This window comes from Lemur catta, chromosome 1 (genome assembly GCF_020740605.2).
Source record: "Lemur catta isolate mLemCat1 chromosome 1, mLemCat1.pri, whole genome shotgun sequence".
Classification (NCBI taxonomy): domain Eukaryota; kingdom Metazoa; phylum Chordata; class Mammalia; order Primates; family Lemuridae; genus Lemur; species Lemur catta.
Window position 1 is genome coordinate 40,937,229 of NC_059128.1, and position 20,949 is coordinate 40,958,177.

The window sequence follows — 20,949 nt, forward strand, 5'->3', positions numbered from 1 at the left end:
AGGAGTTTAAGGTTGCTGTGAACTAGGCTGACGCCATGGCACTCACTCTAGCCTGGGCAACAAAGCGAGACTCTGTCTCAAAAAAAAAAAAAAGAGTATAACATGAATATAATGAATATATTATATTCCTAAAATATAATTTCAGAAATCTAATTCCCTTATTAATTGTAAATTCCTCATTAAGTAGAGCTGTCTGATTCATATCATTGATGCTGGCACTATGGCATAAATGAAATAGTTTATTTCCTACCTACTGAGCATTTATAACATTGGTTTCAGCTCTACCCCAGACATTTTTATTTCAATGATCTGGAGAAGGGTTTTTCATGTGTAGTCAGGGTCAACACCCCTGGTTTATAGCCTTACCTTGAATTTTTCCAGGGGTAACTACTAAAATGGGTCAGGAAATGGCTTTGGTTTGTTAATCTTTGATCTCAGAATATAAGAAATTCATTAAAGCAAATATAGGATCAAACAGCAACAAGTTTTGTTAGCTTCATTAAGCCTGGCAAATACTTGGCTTCCTTAAGCCACGAAGTCCTAAAGGACGCTTGTATATCTTGGGTCCTTTGTCTTTCAAAGCTGCCTTCTTCATGGTCAGGCTCTGGGCTGCTCTGTGTCTCAGGAGCAGAATGAAGTGTGTTGCTGTGACCTACATACCATTTTTTCTTGGTCTTAGCCTTCTTTAATCATAAACTAAGATCTAGAATATCAGGGCTTTCAGCCTAAGGCCAATTTATGTAAACCTGATTTAATCCTGTTCTCGGATCTATACTCTGAATGATTGGTTCTGAGAATATATGATATTATAGGTAAATCTAGAAATGAATCATAATGTTTTGTTTTTGATATATTAGTACATGAATAAAAGTGTGTCACAGTTAATCTTGTTGGTAAATCTTAATACCTTGTAGTTTTAGTCTTGTAATTTTTTTTCCACTTCCATAAATATTAGAATTCAGATATTTTTGATATTTTTTATAGGTGTACCTGTATATTTTAGGCCCAAATTATTTATTTATTTATTTATTTTTTTAATTAATTATTTATTTATTTTTGAGACAGAGTCTTGCTTTGTTGCCCGAGGCTAGAGTGCCGTGGCGTCAGCCTAGCTCACAGCAACCTCAAACTCTGGGGCTTAAGCAATCCTTCTGCCTCAGCCTCCCGAGTAGCTGGGACTACAGGCATGTGCCACCATGCCCGGCTAATTTTCTCTATATATTGTTTTTAGTTGTCCAAATAATATCTTTCTACTTTTTAGTAGAGACGAGCTCTGGCTCTTGCTTAGGCTGGTCGCGAACTCCTGACCTCAAACGATCCTTCCGCCTCGGCCTCCCAGAGTGCTAGGATTATAGGAATGAGCCACCGCGCCCGGCCTAGGTCCAAATTATTGCTTGCCCGATAGCATCGTTTGAACCTGAAGTAAGGCTTGAGGCAGGGAAAAAGAAAAGAATCCCAGTGGGATCATGCTCTAGTAAAAGGCCTACTAAGTGCTATTATATGGTACGGGATTTGTGGAATCTGTATAAGTGGCCTTGATTTTATTTATCCTGCATATGCTGCTTAAGTCCACTTACAGATTAATCATACTTTTAGCCATGTATTCTTAATATACCTTTTCAATTAAAATTATTATTTGAAATTAGATCTGCTAGGAAGTAGCACTATCATTGTTAATAATTTTATGTAGCGAAAATGTTATTTATGTTATTAATTAATCCACTATTAACTAGCAATGTTGAAGATTTAATTGGTGAAACTCTTGATGGTGACTTCTATGAATTTGTTCTCTAGCCAGGCCTAAACTGCAGTAGTCCATTCACTCAACTGGAGGGGAGATATCAAGAACATTCCAGCCACATTTCCTTTGGTAGTAACCTGATTACCTTTTCACCTCTAAGCCTTCCCTGTGGAGAACAACCAGGGGAATTTTGAATTTAAAAATAAATCCAAACATCTTTCTTCATATTATCGATGCTGTGATATATTCTTAGACTATTGAAAATTTGGAGAATGTGTTTGTGTTCACTTCAATTCACTTATATAGTATCATATAATGTTTTTAATATTCATTGTTCATCAAAGTGTCTTTTATATTATGATATTCTTTCTCAGGGGAAGTGGGGATATTTTGTACATTAACCATGCAGAATAAAAAATGTACCATGCCTTGCTCTCTTGTTTAAAATGTGTAAGCCTAAAGCTAAGTACACTTACTTAGAGCTTATAAACGTTCTTTAGTGTAACTGAAATAGAGTAAACTTTGACAGAATTATTTGCATCCTTTTCACTTTATTCTTAGTTTGAACTCCTAAATTTGTTAGTATTGAACAGTTTTGGGTACTGCATTTTAGAAGGTATACTGAGTGTCTTTAGATGAGCTTTCTGGATTCTGAAATCAGTTTATATGCTGCAGTGTCAAATGGTTAAATTATTAGAGGTGCCCATTAAATCCTTTCCTTTTTATTTTCCTCTTGATATGGCCAACAGCCATTGAAAGAAATGCCTTTTTCTCTTGAAAAGATCGTGTCAGGCCAGGGCGAGGTAGCTCATGCCTGTAATCTTATCACTCTGGGAGGCTGTGGAGGGAGGATCGCTTGAGAGCAGGAGTTGGAGAGTAGCCTGAGCAAGCAAGAGTAAGACCTTGTCTCTACTGAAAATAAAAAACATTAGCCAGCCAACTAAAAATAGAAACAAAAAATTAGCTGGGCATGGTGGCGAGTGCCTGTAGTCCCGGCTACTTGGGAGGCTGAGGCAGGAGGATTGCTTGAGCCCAGAAGTTTGAGGTTGCTGTGAGCTAGGCTGACGCCATGGCACTCTAGCCTGGGCAACAGAGCGAGATTCTGTCTCAAAAAAATGATAATAATAATTTAAAAAAGTAATAGTATCATAACAGTATGTTCAAAATATTTTCTCTTTTATAAAAATCTTAACTATAGGATTGCAGAAGACAGAGCCATCAGTATAACAGAGCACCAAGAAGACTCAGAGTAGCTAAAGCTTTTAACCAGATCTGGGTTCAGATATTTGTCTAAAAATGAATTTAAGGGTTGGAGGCCTTCACTAAACAAGTGGGAACTTTATGGATATCCCTTTAAGATTAGGAGCTTTCAAATAAGGAAAGAAAACACATCTTCTTTTGTTGTCAGAGGAAGATATGCTAGGCTTGTGGAAAAGATGGTATTTATTATGAAATCCATGTGAGCTGTTAGAAGGCTATGTGAGGTCCTGGCATAGAAGAATGTTCTCAGAATGCCTAGTTTTACCAAAAGATAAATGTAGCTTTAATAGCCCATTAATGAATAATTCAAATAAGCCATGCAGGAAAAAAAAGAAATATACATAAAAGGGTTTCTAAGGGCCTAGGGCCATGAAACCTATAAGACTGGTATAAAGTAAACCAAGACTTACAGTCTATACAAAGCAATATGCAACACAACAATAAAACAATTTTTTGCCCCTCAAAAATAAAGCAAATTAAAAATAAGACAATGTTAGTAAACATGATTTTTGTGCATAGGTTTAATAAAATGTACCACTGAATCATTTACAAAACTTTCAGCTATTAAGGTATTCATGGGCCCTGAGCCCTTAGAAAACCCTAACTTATGTATATTTCTTTTTCTGTATGGCTTGTTTGAATTATTCAAATAACTAATATACTCAAACTGGCTTAACAATAAGGAAATTTATTATTTCATGAGTTACCAGGGTGATTCCAGGCTCTTTACAATCAACAGCTCAATGATGCCATCAAGGTCCAACATTCTATCCATAGTTCACTCAGTTATTGTTAGTGTTGGCTTCTCCTCTAAGGCTGGGTCCTTTTGGGGTCATAGGATGGCTGCTAGTGGCAATCAGAGCTCTGTCTTTCCCTTTGGACTGGCTAAGCCAATTAATACCATATACCCATCTGCAGGTCAGTGAACCAGCAGGGGATTGGCTTAAATTAATCAGGATTCCCTACTGAATCTAGGATCATACCTGAATAAAAACCATCAATGTCCCCTGCAACTAGATAATGTTCATGAGCTGTTGGACCCTAGAATTATGAGGTATTAGAAAAATCTAAAGAGACAAATTGAAACAAAACTGCTTGGTAGAACAAGAGTCTTTCCAAAATAGAAAAAAAGGGAATTTCCATTTATTGAGGACCTACATTTATTGAGGACAGCACTTTACAAACATAACCCTGCAAGAGATGTATAAGTTTTATAGACAAAGGGACCAAGGCTCAGAGGATTTAAGCAATTTTGTGTAAACCAAGTTCTCTCTTCTCCAAAGCTATGTTCTTCCATTTAATCATATGAGTAGGTAACAGTCAAGACCAGAATGTTACATAGTTTTAGAAATGTGATGTGCTGCCCAAATCCCTCTTTCGGGCCAAAAAATTCTTCAGCTGCTGGAAGTACTGCTGGCAGACAGCCCTCAGCTGTCATCCCCTGAGTATTGTGCTGCCTCAGCTGAAGAGAGCCACTTTACCCAAGGTCACACCATTTCCCAGGTATCCTGTATTCAGTGATTGATTGAAGTGGGGATATAAAGGGCTGGCTCCCTCACAATTCTGAAGTGTCATCTCAGTTTCAGCACTCCCCCTAAGGTAGGCTAAGACATTGCCCAGTTGTGTTCTTCCTTGTCCCTATAGGTGTTGATTGCAAGGACACTCCCTCACAAATCTCTTGCATCCTAATCTCTTTGCTTCTTGGGAAACCTAACCTCTGACAATTACCAGTTTAAAGGATTTGAGAAGATGGGTTTGTAGAAACAATAATAGATAAAATAACAGTATGGCCTTCTATAAGATGAAATGCTGTGACCACATCCTCATTTTAGAATTGTATTAATCTTTGGGCTTGCTGATATTAGGGAAAGGTATTTAGAATGATGGTGATGGGAACAATTAAATTTTGAAAGCTGACTATATATCTAATTAAGATACTACTTCTTTTTCCTTTACATATCTGGAGGTTTCATAAAAACCAAAAGAACCTATAGGGAAATATATAGTCTCCTACTGGTATCAAATACTGATTTGAAAGCAGCAGTATAGTTTACAGAGATAAAATAGCATTCTGGTATATTTCTTTTGAAATCCTAACAGCAATTGTCAATGGTCATAGGTCATCTATGGGTACATAAACTTTCTGCTTTTCTCATTTCCTGAATGTGTTGTATTAATATTTCCTTAAGAAAATGAAAGAATAATCTCCCTGTGGCATCTCCTAGTTTCTATGAAACTCTGGAAGAGAGGATAATTTCGGGGTAGTATTTACTTTCTCCTTTAAAAAAACTTAGCAAGTATAGAAAACTTTGGGAGGTCCTAATACAGTATTAATATTGCTACATATTTCTTTTTCCATTGTGTATTATCTAGAATAAACTGCTCTAATTAAATAACATAAAGACAGGTAACTCTTAGCTTAAGAATATTTATTAAATGGATGACTTACAAGGATATTGATGAATAAATGTAAAATTTTTCTCTCATAGTGAACATGAAGCTTTTACATGTATATGGTTTAGATTCAATTTTATTTTTAAAAAAAGGTTGCTGCTGATTTCAGATTATATCATAGCATGTGAAGCACTGGTGAGGTTTATGTCACCAGAGATGCCCAGTTTTTTGATCTCATGGAGATGTTTCATCCGATGATTGTACTGCAACAAATGAGCATCGTTGACTGCAACCTTGAAGTGGTCAGGTTCAACCAGTACTTGTATCTGAAATGGCACATACACAAACTGTTATGTGAGGTAATGCATATGTTAACTCAATTTAGCTATTCCACTACGCATACATATTCTAAAACATGTTGTATGCGATAGATACAATGTTTATTTGTCAATTTAAATAAAAGAAATGCCCATTAATTTCAAACCAGTCTGGCCTGAGCTCAGGATGTCCAACATTCCATCTTTATCAGCATTTGTGGAACTGAGTAATATCCAGAGAAAGTAACTTTACAACAAAAATGAACCCTAGATTATTCAAATATTTAAATAAACAAAAAAAGATGAAGCAACAAAATTATTAGAATACATATAAATGAAGCCATAAAGGAAAAGGTTAATAATTTGCCTAAATAATAATTTGTATGGCCGAAAAAACCTTAAAGTAAAAATTAAAATAAACACTAAAGCAGGATTCCCTTAGAGTGGCAAATGTTACAAAGACTGATAATAATCAGGTTTGAGGCCAGGCATGGTGGTCCATGCCTGTAATCCCAGCATTTTGGGAGGCCAAGGCAGGAGGATCGCTAGAGCCCAAGAGTTGGAGACCAGCCTGGGCAACATAGCAAGAACTTATCTCTTAAAAAAAATATTAGTTGGCATGGTGGTTTGCGCCTGTCATTCCAACTATTCAGGAGGCTGAGGTGGGAGGATTACTTGAGCCCAGGAGTTTGATGCTGCAGTGAGCTATGATCATGCCACTGCATTCCAGCCTGGATGACAGAGTGAGACCCTGTCTCAAAGAAATAAAATTTTCTAAAAAATCAGGACTCTTCCAATAGTTGGTGGATGACTACTGGAAGCAGCAATTTGGCAATATTTTATCTAAATTTTAAACATGTATATTCTTTGAGGCAAAGCTTCCTAGAAGATTTGCTTCTAGGAAGCAAAGATTTATAAGGATGGTTATTACAATATTTTAGTAAAATAAATAAATCCAGGTCATTTGTTTGGAGTATTTCTATATCCAAATTTTTATCAGTAGGGTACTTATTGTCACATATCTAAAAATGAAATACTATTAAGTAACAATATTCTGATACGGAAAGATGTCCACCAGATTTAGAATATGGTCCTTATTTGTCCCTGCCCTTGAGGAGCTTACAGTCAGTTGTTTCATTGACTACTCTATATTCAATCCTAACTGAATGCTGTGGACCTAGTATTTGTTGAAGCAGTGCTTAAAAATAAAAGTGTATTGTATGTCAGAAAATACTAGGAAGATACTCATCAAATTGTAACTTTTGTGAAGATAGGGAAAGGGGTAAAGGATGGGAGGCTTTTACATTAATTAAAAAATCTGTAAGTCTTTTCATAAAACAAACAATTTTATAATTTAAAAAATTTTGATAGCCATGCTAACTATGTTGTTTTAAGGAACAAAGTCTCAGTAGAATTATATCAGAAAGACTTTCTGCCTAGTGCTCACTTCGGCAGCACATGTACTAAAATTGGAACAATACAGAGAAGATTAGCATGGCACCTGTGCAAGGATGATATGCAAATTCCATATTTTTGTAAAAAAGATCATGCCATTTAAAAAGACTTTCTGCCTATTTTATTAAAGATATTTTTTTCATTTCTAGGAAAGCTTAAACTCAGAGGGGCAGCAACAGTGATGATGGTGAGGTGCCTGAAAGGAATTGGGGAGTGTGCCACTCCTGGCTATGTTCTCAGCCTGCTGTGCCTGGTTTCCTGGGGTGGGGAGGAGATATACTGGTTAGGTGCCCCAGCACAGGTGATAAAAATTCATTTCAAGTGCATCGTGGTTTTAGAGTGATTGCCCACAAGAAATATACATTGTCAATATATAATAGTAGCAGTAACTTACTTTGAATGGTTTACCACTTTCAAATGGGAAAACCATCTGTCTTTCTTCCTTTCCCCAGGTATTATCCAGCTTTGTATTGCAAACAATGACTCTCCTGTTGTTCTCATTGAAGCGTGGGTTGAAGTGGAAGGCAACATCATTTCCTCTCTTGAAATCTAAGGCAATTCTGTTTTAAGCCAAAGACCAGAGTTATTAAAATAATTAAAGTTGCATTCTTACATCAAGTGAAGAACATACAATTTTCTAAAAAGCAAATAATTTCATAATACAGTATATAGAAAAAATTTCTAAACAGAAAGTAAACAAGAATGGGTTCAAACTGGAAAGTATACTAGGCCCAATATTCTGTGTCCTACCATAGAATCTGAAGGTGAGCAAGACAATATGTGTTGAATTTTTTTTTTTTTGCCTCATTGTCTTTGATCACATCATTCCACTCAGCTGGGCAATGCCCTGATTACAGACTCTACTTTTGAAAACCCTTCAAGGATTTTTTTACAGAAGTTTTTTTTTTATTGAGCCCACTTTCAGGACACTTTATGTTTTACTATAGATAATGGTTATCTCTTTCCTGCCCTGCCAGGTTGCTTTTAATACCTCTTAAAGGCAAGCCAACTATATAACTAAGAGCTATTAAATACCTGGCTTCCTCATGCTTGACTAGAAATCTAGTTCCTCTAAAACAGCAAGAATGAGATAATGCAGTTAATGTTCAGCATCCTGTTGCTAAGTTGTAAAGGCATGACAATAAATGTGTTAAACATTCCATGATGTGAGATGGAACTAATGAAAATACTAGTTTAGGCCGGGCGTGGTGGCTCATGCCTGTAATCCTAGCACTCTGGGAGGTCGAGGCGGGCGGATTGTTGGAGCTCAGGAGTTCAAGACCAGCCTGAGCAAGAGCGAGACCCCGTCTCTACTAAAAATAGAAAGACATTATATGGACAGCTAAAAAAATTAGCCGGGCATGGTGGCACATGCCTGTAGTCCCAGCTACTCGGGAGGCTGAGGCAGTAGGATCGCTTGAGCCCAGGAGTTTGAGGTTGCTGTGAGCTAGGCTGATGCCACGGCACTCTAGCCCGGGCAACAGAGTGAGACTCTGTCTCAAAAAAAAAAAAAAAAAAGAAAATACTAGTTTAACTTTTTAACGCTGTTTCTTCTCAGATGTTAATACAAACACAAGTCCTCTTTGACTAACCCCATCCCTGGGTTTCTCAAAGTGTGCTCCATAGAGCACTAACACCAGAATCAGCTGGTGTTCTTGTTTTAAAGCAAGGTCTGCACTCTAGACTAACAATGATCATGTATTTTGATTCACTCAGCAATAGTCACATTCAACTACAAGTATATCTTCCAGTGATTAAATTCACAGGGAAAAACAGCAGTAGAATTTGTATTTGACTACATATCTTTTGGCTATATTTCCTCTTTATGGAAAAAGTAGGTATTATCTCTGTCACCTTAAGCACGTTTTTTTAGGTTGTTTTTTTTTTTTTTTTTGAGTCAGACTCTTACTTTGTTGCCTGGGCTAGAGTGCCGTGGTGTCAGCCTAGCTCACAGCAACCTCAAACTCCTGGGCTCAAGCAATCCTCCTGCTTCCACCTCCTGAGTAGCTGGGACTACAGGCATGCTACACCTGGCTATTTTTTTTTTTCTATTTTTAGTCATCTGGCCAAGTTTTTCTATTTTTAGTAGAGACAGGATCTCGCTCTTGCTCAGACTGCTCTCAAACTCCTGACCTCAAGTGATCCTCCTGCCTCAGCCTCCCAGAGTGCTAGGATTACAGGCATGAGCCACCACACCCAGCCCTTTAAGCACTTTTTTTTTTCATGTAATTCCTCAGAATTTGCAGGACTAAGCAACAATTTTTTCACCTTACTACCCTTAACCATATCAGTCAGCATTAGTTTTAATTTGTGACAGTCTCAGTCTACATCTCTAGCATTATTGGAATTAAACTTTCCAGTGCAATGACCCTAACAAGGCCAGCATACTGGTGCAGTTCTGTGTGTTAAGGGTTGTGGGAGGAGGAGAGCAGATGTTAAGGAATATTGACAAATCAGGAGTGCTATGTGCACAGGATAAGGTGTGTAGGCTAAGTTCTACATTTTGTTGGGAGGAAGCATGCATATGGACACAGGCAGAGGATATATATATTTTGTAATTTCCTGTGAGATGAGCTTTATTATGCAGGGAAGTACTGTGCTTAGAGAAGTTGGCTAGGCTACGTGGAAAGAAGGGTTGGCTTAGGGTGGTAAGCACCATGCAGAACCAGAGGAGGCTGGCTGGAGGTGGAGTGGATGGGCTATTTAAACGTAAAATTATCAGATCAGAAGCTGAGTCCATCTCCTGGTGACAGGATGTGGCTCCTGTTAATTCACCAGGAGCAAGGTGACACACACAGAGGCTGTTTAAGGATTCTTGAATAACCCTGTACATGGCTTGAATGTGTACATTTTATGTACTCTAAGATCCAGAGACATGGATCATGAATGGCTGCAGGAGCTTTAGTGGTTCCACTAACCTCAGGGACAGGCATACCGGATGGCTTCAGGACATTCACCCTCTTTGTATTATATGTAAGTACTGCATATCCAGTGGTGACAACCAGGGCAGGGTGTCCCAGGATAGCCGTAAATCAGCAGGAATTTTCATAAATAAATCCTCACCCCATCCTAGCCCACCTCAGCTAAACCAGTTCCAGTGGCAAAAGCTGATTTATTTTGATGAACTTTTTAACTTGTAGAATTTCTTCAAACTCTTTAAGCAAATAGTATCTACTCAGAAACCTGGGGTTCTCAGGCCTGCCACTTATCATCTGTAGAACCTGAACCCCACTTTTGTTGATAAAAAGAGGACAGCAATTTTGCTTGCCCTGCCTTCAACCATGAAATTTAACTGATATAATACATACCAAAATACAGAATAGACTGTGTTACCATTTACTGTGAGTGACCCCGGCACTTAGATTATGTGGGAACACATGTCGATTTATGAGATAATCCCATATGAGGATATAGCCAAGATTCTAAATATGTAGTTTAAAAAATCTTATTGAAATTCAAAATAGGCCATTCTTTATTCAAAAACCAATCAACAAATATGTTAGCCTTGTTAATTTTGCTCTCTTTACCTGTTTGCATTGGGCTTCACTGTGCCCAGAATTGTTATCAGCATGCGAGGCATGACTCCTCCAGGCAAATGCAGGTCATAAGGCACAGTCTGGGAATAAACAAGTATGTATGTATCAATAAGAAGTCAAGCTTTCTTGGGGAAAGAAAAAAAATGATGTTGCTAAAGTTCAATCACTATGAATACACGTCAAAAAACACATAACGCTTGTTTAAGCCATCAGTCCAGACTCTCAGGGCCCGGAGAGATTAGGCTACATACATGCACAAATAATAATCGAAAATAATGCTGTCAGTTAATTGGTCCCCAAAGCAGAAAATATGCTTTTGTAACACTATAACTCTCATTCCTAGGGCTGTCCCAATCTATAACTCATTTATGTAGACTTTTTTTTGAAAGGCTTAAGCTAGACTTAGCAGTGGCACAAAAATGTTAATGTTGACTGCAAAGACTCTTGTCACACAACATACTTCACTGTAGTTACTCTACTCCCTGAGGGTAGGCATCTTGTCACATTCTGAGGCTTCTGGATTTTCGTATGCTCTGGATGCTGTACTCACACAGCACCAGCAGAGTGCTTTGTATGTGGCAGATAGTCAATATTTATAGAATGAACACTTTTTAGTTAATACAGTTCATTCCACAAATATTTATTGGCCATCTATGTTCAAGGTGCAGTGAATATCCCCAAAGGTCTACATGTGGTCTCTTCTCTTTATAATGTTTCCCCCTGGGTTCAAATGTCACCCAAGTCTTTGATCTCTAGCTCTGATCTGCAGTAGTCCTGTACTTCCTCCTGTCTGGCTTTGCTACTAGTGCCTCAAATCCAAAACGTGTGAACTGGAATTGTCTCCCCTGACCCTCCCCAATCAGTTCCCGTTCCTGAGTTCCCAGTTTGGGCTAAAATTTTGCTGGTGCTCTAGTTGCCCCACCTAAAAACCCAGAGTCATTTCTGACTCCTAACACGTAATCACTAGCTCCCAGGGTTCTTTCTCTGCAATCTTTCTCGCATCTGCCTGTTCCTTTCCACAGCCTTCATGTCCCCCACTGTCTGCAATTGACCATCTCTGGTCTAGGCCCAGCTCAATGCCACCCACTTCCCCTAAGGCTTTCTCTGAGGTCTCTCAACTGACCTAAAAGGAGATGACACTGAATGCCACACTGTTTTTTAGCTCTTTCCTTGGATTTATATGTTGTCTCCCAACTAGTCTATAAATCTGAAAGGGAAGGATCTGGGACTGAGATGTGTCTGGATCCCCCACAGAGTTAGGTTTTACATTTAGAATTCACTTACCAAAATGTGTTTTAATTTGCATGAAAATTCAGTCCTTAGGTCACAAATTACCTTTAGAAGGTTTTTGAAAACCAGATTACTTTGGTTCCTCCACATGTTCACTCAATGACTCTGAGCAAGTCATACAACTTCTCTATTGCCCCATTTCCTCATGTGGAAAATGAGAATAATAACAGTATCTTATAGAGCAGTAGTGGGGTTAAATGAGATAATCCAGGTAGATGCATACTGCTGGCACATGTTATGTACTCAGCAAAGTGTTAGAATAACCAAAACTTTCCCCCATTACTGCAATCTTAACTCCATTTATATTAAGGCAGCTTTATCAATGCATTCAAAAGATACATTACCTTCTCTTTATAGTAACAGCACACACACTAAACTCAATATAAACACTTATTTTTTTTCTAGTGGCCCAACATACACCCATGGCTGGTCCTTGAAGTGGCTCTAAGGGTCTACTTAAAAGCTATGGGTCTCCCTGAAGCCCTCTGCACACCAAGTACATGAAATGATTCCATCTTACCAGTGGTCCAGCAGGGGCGCCATAGGGGCCGGCAGCAGGGTAGGCTCCGGGAGCACTGGGCTGTCCAGGAGGTGGGTAGGCCCCAGGCCCGCCTGGTTGCCCCGGGTAGCCTCCAGGTGCAGGTGGTCCGGGATAAGCTCCAGGTTGTGGAGGGCCAGGGTAGGCACCAGGAGGCCCCTGCCCAGGATAAGGCCCCTGCCCAGGGTAGGCCCCTGGGGGTGTCTGCCCAGGGTAGGCCCCAGGATAGGAGGCACCTGGGTAGCCCCCTGCCCCAGGAGGCGGGTTGCCCCATGAACCAGGCCATCCTTGAGGGTTTGGCTTTCCAGACCCAGATAACGCATCATTAAGCTGGAAAGAAAGACATAAGCAATTACAGGATAGAAAACATTCACAAAAACAGAATTTTTAGGAAAACAAATATATGTTCTAAGAAGCAGAGAAATATGATTAAGGTATGAAATTCATATCAGTAAGCTTTATTCCACCTACTAATAGTTCTGAGTTTCAAAGACTAACATTAGAGTTTGGGATTACATATGCTTTTTCATTTTATTCTTGCCTCCCATCATCTCAGATTGGGGGGATGCATTTTTGTAATTTGCTCAAGTCAGGAGCTAGCTCTTCTCTACCTATAGCACAAACTTTCTAATCAACATGGGAAAAACAATCACAAACATCAACGTGCTCAGATTGCATGTCCCTTCCTGCTGCTCAGAGGATTTCTTAGCTCCTGCCAGCAGAGTCTACTCTCTTCTGGGCCTTTTGGTGAAACTGTTACTGTTAGGAAGTCCCAGGCCTCTCTCTGCCTGGCTTCCTTCTCAAATCTGCTGCTGGAAACTGGAAACAAGGCTCCAGCTAACAAGCCCTCATTGGACAAGTGAGGCCAAAAGAAGCTATGCAGTGGGAAAGGGAAAGTTGTGGTAAAAACAAGACCCCCCCAACCCTTCAACCTATGTGTGATGTCTATGAGGGTAAGAAAACAGACATGAAACACTTACCGAAAAACTGTCTGCCATTTTCCTGAGGGGGAAAAAGAAAGAGAGAGGTTATCATTTGGTCCTGAAAGATTTCACTTAAATTGAGCATCACCGCTATTTCACTGGGCAGTTCTAGTCAATCTACAGGCATTATGCCTAAGTCAATAGTGTGGAACCATAAAAACATCTCACCAAGGGGTGGGGATGCTTTCTGGCTAGGTTACCGAACTCTATTTAACTCATAAATTTCCACTTTGATCACACCAGCCTGTGTTCTGAATCCTGAGAGTAAGAGGCCATACAATGCATGACGGAGGAGGAGGAGGACGAAAATGTTCTGCCCCCTTCCTAGGTAACAAATGCAATCACGGTTTACCTTTGGCTCTCCTTCACCCGCCTTCCTGTACTCCTTCCGCCACCCTTACAAAGGGTTCAGTGTGTTAGTACTGCCCACCTCCCCTCTGTTCCCACTAACAGCCCCACTCTGGGTTTTTGAAGGAAAGCAGTGTTGACTGACCCCTACTGAGATAGGAAAGGCAATGACCTCCAGACACAGCTGCTGCTCCATTATTTATTCTTTCATTTACGCACAGTTATGCCTTCTCTGGGCCAGGCACTTTGTGGGCTCCGGTTTGGGTGTACAGATAAATAGATCTGTACGGTCAAAGGGCCCACAGTCCAGCAGGGCAGATGACAGGCATTCATGGAAATAACAAGTCATCGATGCTGTGAGCCAGACTGTGTGCCATGGAGTTTAAACCCGGAGAGCTTACTTCTAAGAGGGGAAGGGAAGGTGGTGTTGGAGCTAAACTTTCAAGGACAGGTGAGATTTGGAAGTGCTTTTTTTTTTTTTTTTTTTTAAGATACTCTGTATTCCAAATAAAATCTTTGGAAACTAAGGTTAAAAAAAAAACGGCAGGCAACATGGAAGAAGATATTTTGGGGTTTGCCTTGCCCAGTGCCACAGGGGTGGTCTTGAGACATCAATCCTGCTTTCTCTCGCTCCTTCCGCAGTGCCAAGTCTCCAAAAGCACAAGAGGCTGTACAGCGGCTGCAGGGGCTCCTGTGGTGAGGGGAGGAGGGCAGCTTCTGGCTTCTGCAGCCAGGGTGACTTCTTCCTACGCTCAGGATCACCTGTGCTATGGCCAAAATTACCTGGACCTTGAAACAATCAGAATCTCTTTCTCCTTGATTTGCCCACTTGTGACATTTACTCAATCATTTTAAACAATAGCATTCCCCCCAATGGGTCCAATAAATATCAACTACTTGATAGGTTCCAAAAATGCAAAATATTAAATTTCGTAAAAACTCAAACAGGCAGAGCTACTCCTAGGACTTACTCTGTGCCTTCATTTACACACGCTGGGTATTTTATACCAATTTAGTATCACTTATTTGAAATGCTTGGGACCAGAAGTGTTTTGGATCTCAATATTTTCTTAATTTTTTTTAGATTTTGGTATATCTGCATATACCTAGTTAAGCATTCCTAAATCTGAAAATCCAAAATGCTCCAAAGAGCATTTCTCCTCTTTTTTTTTTTTTTTTGAGACAGAGTCTGGCTCTGTTGCCAGGGCTACAGTGTCATGGCATCAGCCTAGCTCACAGCAACCTCAAACTCCTGGGCTCAAGCAATTCTCCCACCTCAGCCTCCCAAGTAGCTGGGACTACAGGCATGTGCCATCATGCCCGGCTAATTTTTTCCATATACATTTTTAGTTGTCCATATACTTTCTTTCTATTTTGAGTAGAGATGGAATCTCTCTCTTGCTCAGGCTGGTCTCAAACTCCTGAGCTCAAATGATCCACCCACCTCGGCCTCCCAGAGTGCTAGGATTACAGGCGTGAGCCACTGTTGACCTTTTAAAGCAAAAGTGGGAGGTCCCCAGTAGGAAACTATGCTGCTAATGCAAGCAAAACTCAAGAGAAAAGTTGTTATAGAAAAGGAAAAGAAAGGAAATTTCTTAAGAAAATAAAGCCTTTCTCATTTGGGGCTCCAGATAGGAAACAATCTTGAACTTCAGGGTGGGCAGAGAGTTTAGTTCCGTGGATTACACATTCCTCTTCCACCGATGGGCACATACCAAAGACCCAGCAATAACATCATAAACATTTTGACTTCTTTGTAAATAAATGTGCCCATTGCATAGGAGCTTATTCTCAACCTCAGCACCATTGACACTTCAGGTTGGATACTATATTGTGGGTCGCTGTCCTGTGCATTGTAGGATGTTTAGCAGCATTTCTGGCTTCAATACCTGAGATGCCAGTGGCACATCACCCTCCAACTTGTGACAACCAGAAATTTCTTCAGACATTGCCAAATATCCCCCGGGAGCAAAACTGTGCCTGGTTTAGGACTACCAGTGAAGCTAGTTAGCACGTGTATCCCTACATAAATGTACAGACACAGGTCAATAAAAACAAAAGGCAGTTTCAATTGTTTAAACTATCTAAATTTGTGCTGTTTGCCTTATAAAGTGTTTTAATATAACTCCAATCAAATTAAGATGTGTTTAAAGGCTGATTACAACCAAAAATTCACAGAGGGCATTTCTACAATTTAACATTTATTCTTTTCAAAGCCTCTGCTCAAGCATGTTTATTTTCCAATCCAACCAAGTAAAATTTGAGAAACAAAGCAGATTTCACTGTATTTCCTGTGTTTCACACAATGCTTTGTAGGACAATTTGGATTTTGTCTGGACACATTAGACCAGCCCACTAGAACACCACCACCTGGTATTTGTGTGGTGCTTTTCAGTTTACAGAGCATTCTCACATGCGTTATCTATTCTAATTCTGATGACAATCTTATGAGAGTAACAGGAGAAAATTAACACAGTAGTTCCCCATTATCCACAGTTTCACTTTCGACAGTTTCAGTTACCCAAGGTCAACTGGGTTCTGAAAATATTAGATGGAAAATTCCAGAAATAAACAATTCATAATTTTTAAATTATGTGCCATCCTAAGAAGCATAATGAGGTCTTAAACTGTCTACTGCAATCTGCCTGGGAGGTGAATCATCATCCCCTTTGTCCAGCAAATACATGCTGTAGATATTCCCCCACCCATTAGTCACTTAGTAGCAGGCTTGATTATCAGATGGAAAAAAATAGTATATATAGAGTTCAGTCCCATCTGCAGTTTCAGGCATCCACTGGGGGTCTCAGTATACATCCCCTGAGGATAAGAGGGGGTGCAGCTACTGCATTGCCACCATAAAGTAGAGGAAACTGAGGCTCAGAAAGCTAATGTGGTGGCCCACAGTCATCCTGTCATTAGCAGATCAAGGATTAGGGCCTAAGCCTCCTGACTCCCAATTCAGGCTCATTTTACCCTAATATAAAACCTCACATTGTGAAATTTTAAAGTATAGTCCTTTGAAAGTGTTAATTACTTATTGAAAAAATTAATTCTCTGGCTTATTCATCCAGAACTACATAACATGCTGAAATCGCAAACAAATTAAAAAATAAGATCGTGTTTTTGTCAGAAAACTAACTGGGTGACTCATTCAGTGCACAGTGATGTTGAATACAAGGATGCCATTTTGCACAGTCACTTTGCTAATTATAACCACATTTTAACCAATAATGTGTACTTTTCCAAAAATTGGGTCTGCACTGTTTTGATTATGTCAACTCCCAACCATCAGATCTCTTGTTTGAAAAGGGTTATAGATGATGCTTTTTTGAAAGCAACCTCAAAACTTTAGGGAAAACAAAAAAGACATCTACTCAGATAAATATCTTCCTTACTTGCCTGAAATTTCCTTTCTTTTTTTTTTCCTTTTCTGATGAGTAGTTTACAGAGACTCACACAAAATCAAATGTAAAAAATCTTCTGACTCTACAGGTACTAGATATGTGAATTCCATCCTGGTATTCCCAGAATCAGAGGATTTTGAAGAGCCAGAACGAAATAGAAAAATGAAAACATTTCATCAAAGGTAAACTAGAGAAATAATACCTGAGTCCCCACATTTGGAAACACCTACCAGAAGTAGGTCAGTATAGCCTTAGAATAAGGAATTTAAACATGAGTTAAAATGTAGACCATTTTAATTGACTATTAATTGGTAGCTTTTCCCTTTAATACAGAGTAACTATCCACTGCACTATACTATTCTACACCCACCAAGCAATCAATCCAGTTGTCTTGGTTCCCAGGAATACTTCTGAAATTTCTGCTCATACGGAGCCCCCGACCTTCACACAAGCTGTAATGGAAATAGACTATGAACGTATTTCCTGAACTCCTGGGCACTACTACCCTACACTAGGTCTCCAAAGAACACAGGACAGGCAGTCAACTTCCTGCCCTTACTGAAACAGAGCAGGGCTTGAAGAAAGTCCTCTTTCCAAAGAGAAATTCAGTGATGCTGAGTTGGGATAAAGAAGAAGGGTCCTTTTCTAGGATTTCTTTTTCATCATAGTTCCTTGGCATCAAGAAAGATAAAGTTACTTTGTGCCTCTCAGTTACTGATTTTTTTCCCCTATGGAAAAGCTGAATAGCAGTCAAGAGAGAACACATGATACTTAGTCAACAGCAAACTGAAGTATACAGCAAGCATTGCCTTAGCTGGCTCTTCAGTTACCCACTCAGAATTTAATGAGAAGAACCAGTTCAGGCACTAGACACAAACAGCTACCCAGCTGTCCTCAATAGGAGCCTGTGTCCCAAATGATCACAGGAAAGAAAGATTATGTTTTAGTTTGGTTACCATGAATCTCAGATACATACGTTTATAAGCCAATTGCTATTTAAGGTCATCCTGAGGTTCTCAAGTTATATGAATATAGGTCTCTGTTGCAATGAAGATTTAGAGTCTGGCTAATAAGGGTTCTAGGCTAATATGTACCTAAATTATAGATGAGATCAACATTGGCCTCTTGACCTCACTAGCAATAAGCAAAAAAACTTTCTAATGCACCCATGCATATTTGGAGCACAGTGAACTATAATTGATTAAAGACCCCTCAACAGAGTGAGATTCACCTGTTCTACCTGAACACAACTAGCTTTGGGGGTCAGTCCATAGAGCAGTACTCCTCTCCTCGTCTTTTTTTTTTTTCTTTCCAAGACAAAGTCTGGCTCTGTCACCTGGGCTAGAGAGCTGTGGCTCATCATTGCTCACTGCAACCTCAAACTCCTGGCCTCTAGTGATCCTCCTGCTTCAGCCTCCTGGCACATGCCATAGTGCCTTGCTAATTTTTCTATTTTTAGTCGAGACGGGTCTTGCTCAGGCTGGTCTCAAACTCCTGAGCTCAAGTGATTCTCCCACGTCAGCCTCCCAGAGTGTTAGGATTGATTACAGGTGTGAGCCACCACACCTGGACTCTCTTTTGCTTCTTATGTAACTTAGAGAGGCCTAACACTTCTAAGCTCTAAACATTGAAGCACCAACATCAGACTTCACCCCAGAATATGGAATAAGTGCTGATTTTAAATATAACCCCCAAATGTTATGCATTTAGGAAGCAGCTCCGGTCCCCCGGAGATCAAGGATAAGGCATGACCATTTTTGGAATGACAGACCCTACTCTACAGATTCAAAGTCAATGTCTAAAAAGGAGACTGTTGTTGTAGAGAAGTGAATTTTTATTATTAAAGTTTAACTTTTATGAAAACACAATTTCCTCCCACGAAAGGTTTATAAACCTGAGGCAAACAAATCAGAATTTTCGAAGTTGATGAAATGCTCTGTGCCCAAGTGATTAATTTTATCACCATCATTTTCTTCAGAATTGATTGAGCCTGTCTGCCATTTCTTTCTCAGAATCCTAGAAACACTGTATCACTGAGGTCCAGGCATCCTCATTGTCCAGCAACTCAACTTCCAAGAGTCACTTTTCAAATATTCCACAGTATCTGGAATAAGAATTGCCAACTTTAAGGGTTAGGCTGAAGCCGAAGTCACAGCCTCAACCCATGTGTCTCTAGCTCCCTGGCATTGAGCTCCTACTCAGAGTGCAATCGTTTTAGTATTTTCATCTGAGCAACGGATAATTCAGAAAAAACCCTCAAATACGTTTTAAAAGCCCCAACCACGCACCCAGGGCTCTGCACACTGGGACCAACATTCTGCCATACCTGACACTTCCTCAGCACAGATCTGAGATCGTTATTGCTCAAATTAGCCAGTCTGGGCAGAGATGAGCGCTTGATTTGCAAAAGCTTAGAGTTTGTAGTCTTTGCTAAGCCGGGCACATGCCCACTCAGGCCTTGGGGCAGCACCATTTTCCGTGGGGTCAGCATTCAGAGAGCAGCTGCAGCCCCTGCCGCTGCTGGACCCGGTGAAAAAACTGATTCGCGCCCCACAGCAAGATCTCCAAACGAAGCCTCAACAGAGGCCCCGAAGTGGCTGAGCCAGCCAAGCCATGGGTCCCAGAGACGCCCTATAGAGACTTCACGAAGTACCCCTCAATTTCCCTCACCACCCCCAGCCCTCGTCCCATGTACTGGGGATGGGTGACCTGGTTCTTAATACCAAGCTAGATTGGTGCTTGGTTTGGTAAGCGAGCCCACCCACCGTCCCCTCGCAATGGGACCTAGCCCACTGGGAGGTGGCTCATCGTGGGTGCGCGCTTACTCCACGTCCACGAAGTGCTGCTGGCCCGGGCGAGCCGGTGGCTGAGCCTCCGAGGCGCCGCGGAGGGTGCGCTGTGGCCGGCCTGGCTCCCGCAGGCAGACCCGGCGCCCCGGGGACGTGTATGTCAATCTTGTAAGGCGCTGCTAACTTTCCCTATCTCAGACCCCTGGAGAATCACAGCCTGTGGACCCAGAGCTGCCCACCGCCCCGCACGCGCCCTCCGCCCGCCCTGTCCCAGTCCCGGTCAGCCAAGCCTCCTCCCGCGCGCGGCCTGTCCCGGTCCCCAGTTCCCCGTCTCCCGCTCACCACACTCGGCGCGCGCGGGGTCCCGGACGGCGGCGGCGGCGGGGTGCGGCTCTGCGCCTCAAATACGCCCGGCCCCGCCAGGCCCGCCTCCCCGGGGCGGAGCAGCGCCCCTGCCCACCCCGGCCGCTCCCAGGGACCAGGCCGCGCAGACCCCGCGCCGCCGCGGCTGGGGCGCCCAGGACGCTCCTGACGGCAGGACCAGGCGGGTGGCGCTGAAGGGCGCGCCCCCCGCAGCCCCCAGCCGGCCCAGACGTGAGCTGTGGCCGTCTGCCCGCCGCCTTCTCCCCTGAGTCGCCTGAGAACTTCTAAGACGAAGAGCCCGAGAGCCTGCAAGGCTGCTTTTAATGTGTGCCGCTTTGGGGGAGGGGGGCGGTGTTATTTCCTTGCTTGTTTTAACAGCGTTTGCTTATTTTCTGCCTGAATCGTAGCAGTCTCATCCCTTCTTCATTTACTTTACCCAAAGCCTTTCGCAGAAGTGCACAGTGACTCGTGTCACTGTGGGGTCCCTGTCAAGTTTTCTGAGGTGCTGGATGAGATGCCCCCATGTTCTTG

The 20,949-nt window shown here is 41.2% G+C and overlaps 2 protein-coding genes and 1 pseudogene across 5 annotated transcripts in view; 2 read left to right on the forward strand and 1 right to left on the reverse strand.

The window, feature by feature from the left end:
* The window catches only part of DLGAP5 (DLG associated protein 5), a 44,130-nt gene extending 41,957 nt beyond the window's left edge, over positions 1-2,173 (forward strand). For all 3 annotated transcript variants that reach the window (XM_045566685.1, XM_045566704.1, XM_045566694.1), the window contains one exon: positions 1,795-2,173. In XM_045566685.1, coding sequence (XP_045422641.1) covers positions 1,795-1,935 — 141 coding nt within the window. In that variant the 3' untranslated portion in view covers positions 1,936-2,173. The remainder of the gene's footprint in view (positions 1-1,794) is intronic.
* Positions 2,174-5,415: 3,242 nt separating this feature from the next.
* LGALS3 (galectin 3) lies at positions 5,416-20,521 on the reverse strand. 2 transcript variants are annotated; one of them, XM_045566758.1, is made up of 6 exons: positions 20,398-20,521; positions 13,512-13,533; positions 12,514-12,861; positions 10,695-10,783; positions 7,562-7,727; positions 5,416-5,721 (listed from the first exon to the last, which is right to left on the reverse strand). In XM_045566758.1, the coding sequence occupies exons 2-6, from the start codon at positions 13,527-13,529 to the stop codon at positions 5,566-5,568; spliced, it is 777 nt and encodes a 258-aa protein (XP_045422714.1). In that variant the 5' UTR covers positions 13,530-13,533; positions 20,398-20,521; the 3' UTR covers positions 5,416-5,565. The 2 variants fall into 2 exon arrangements, with proteins under 2 accessions (XP_045422714.1, XP_045422706.1); XM_045566750.1 differs by lacking the exon at positions 20,398-20,521 and adding an exon at positions 15,752-15,767.
* LOC123631148 lies at positions 7,152-7,247 on the forward strand (annotated as a pseudogene).
* Positions 20,522-20,949: the final 428 nt, after the last annotated feature.

Coding starts and splice junctions, on each gene's coding strand:
- LGALS3 (XM_045566758.1), bottom strand. Junction 10,784..12,513: donor GCGCCCCTGCTGGACCACTG/GTAAGATGGAAT, acceptor GTTTATTCCCAG/ACTGTGCCTTATGACCTGCA. Junction 7,728..10,694: donor GTGAAGCCCAATGCAAACAG/GTAAAGAGAGCA, acceptor GGCTTAAAACAG/AATTGCCTTAGATTTCAAGA.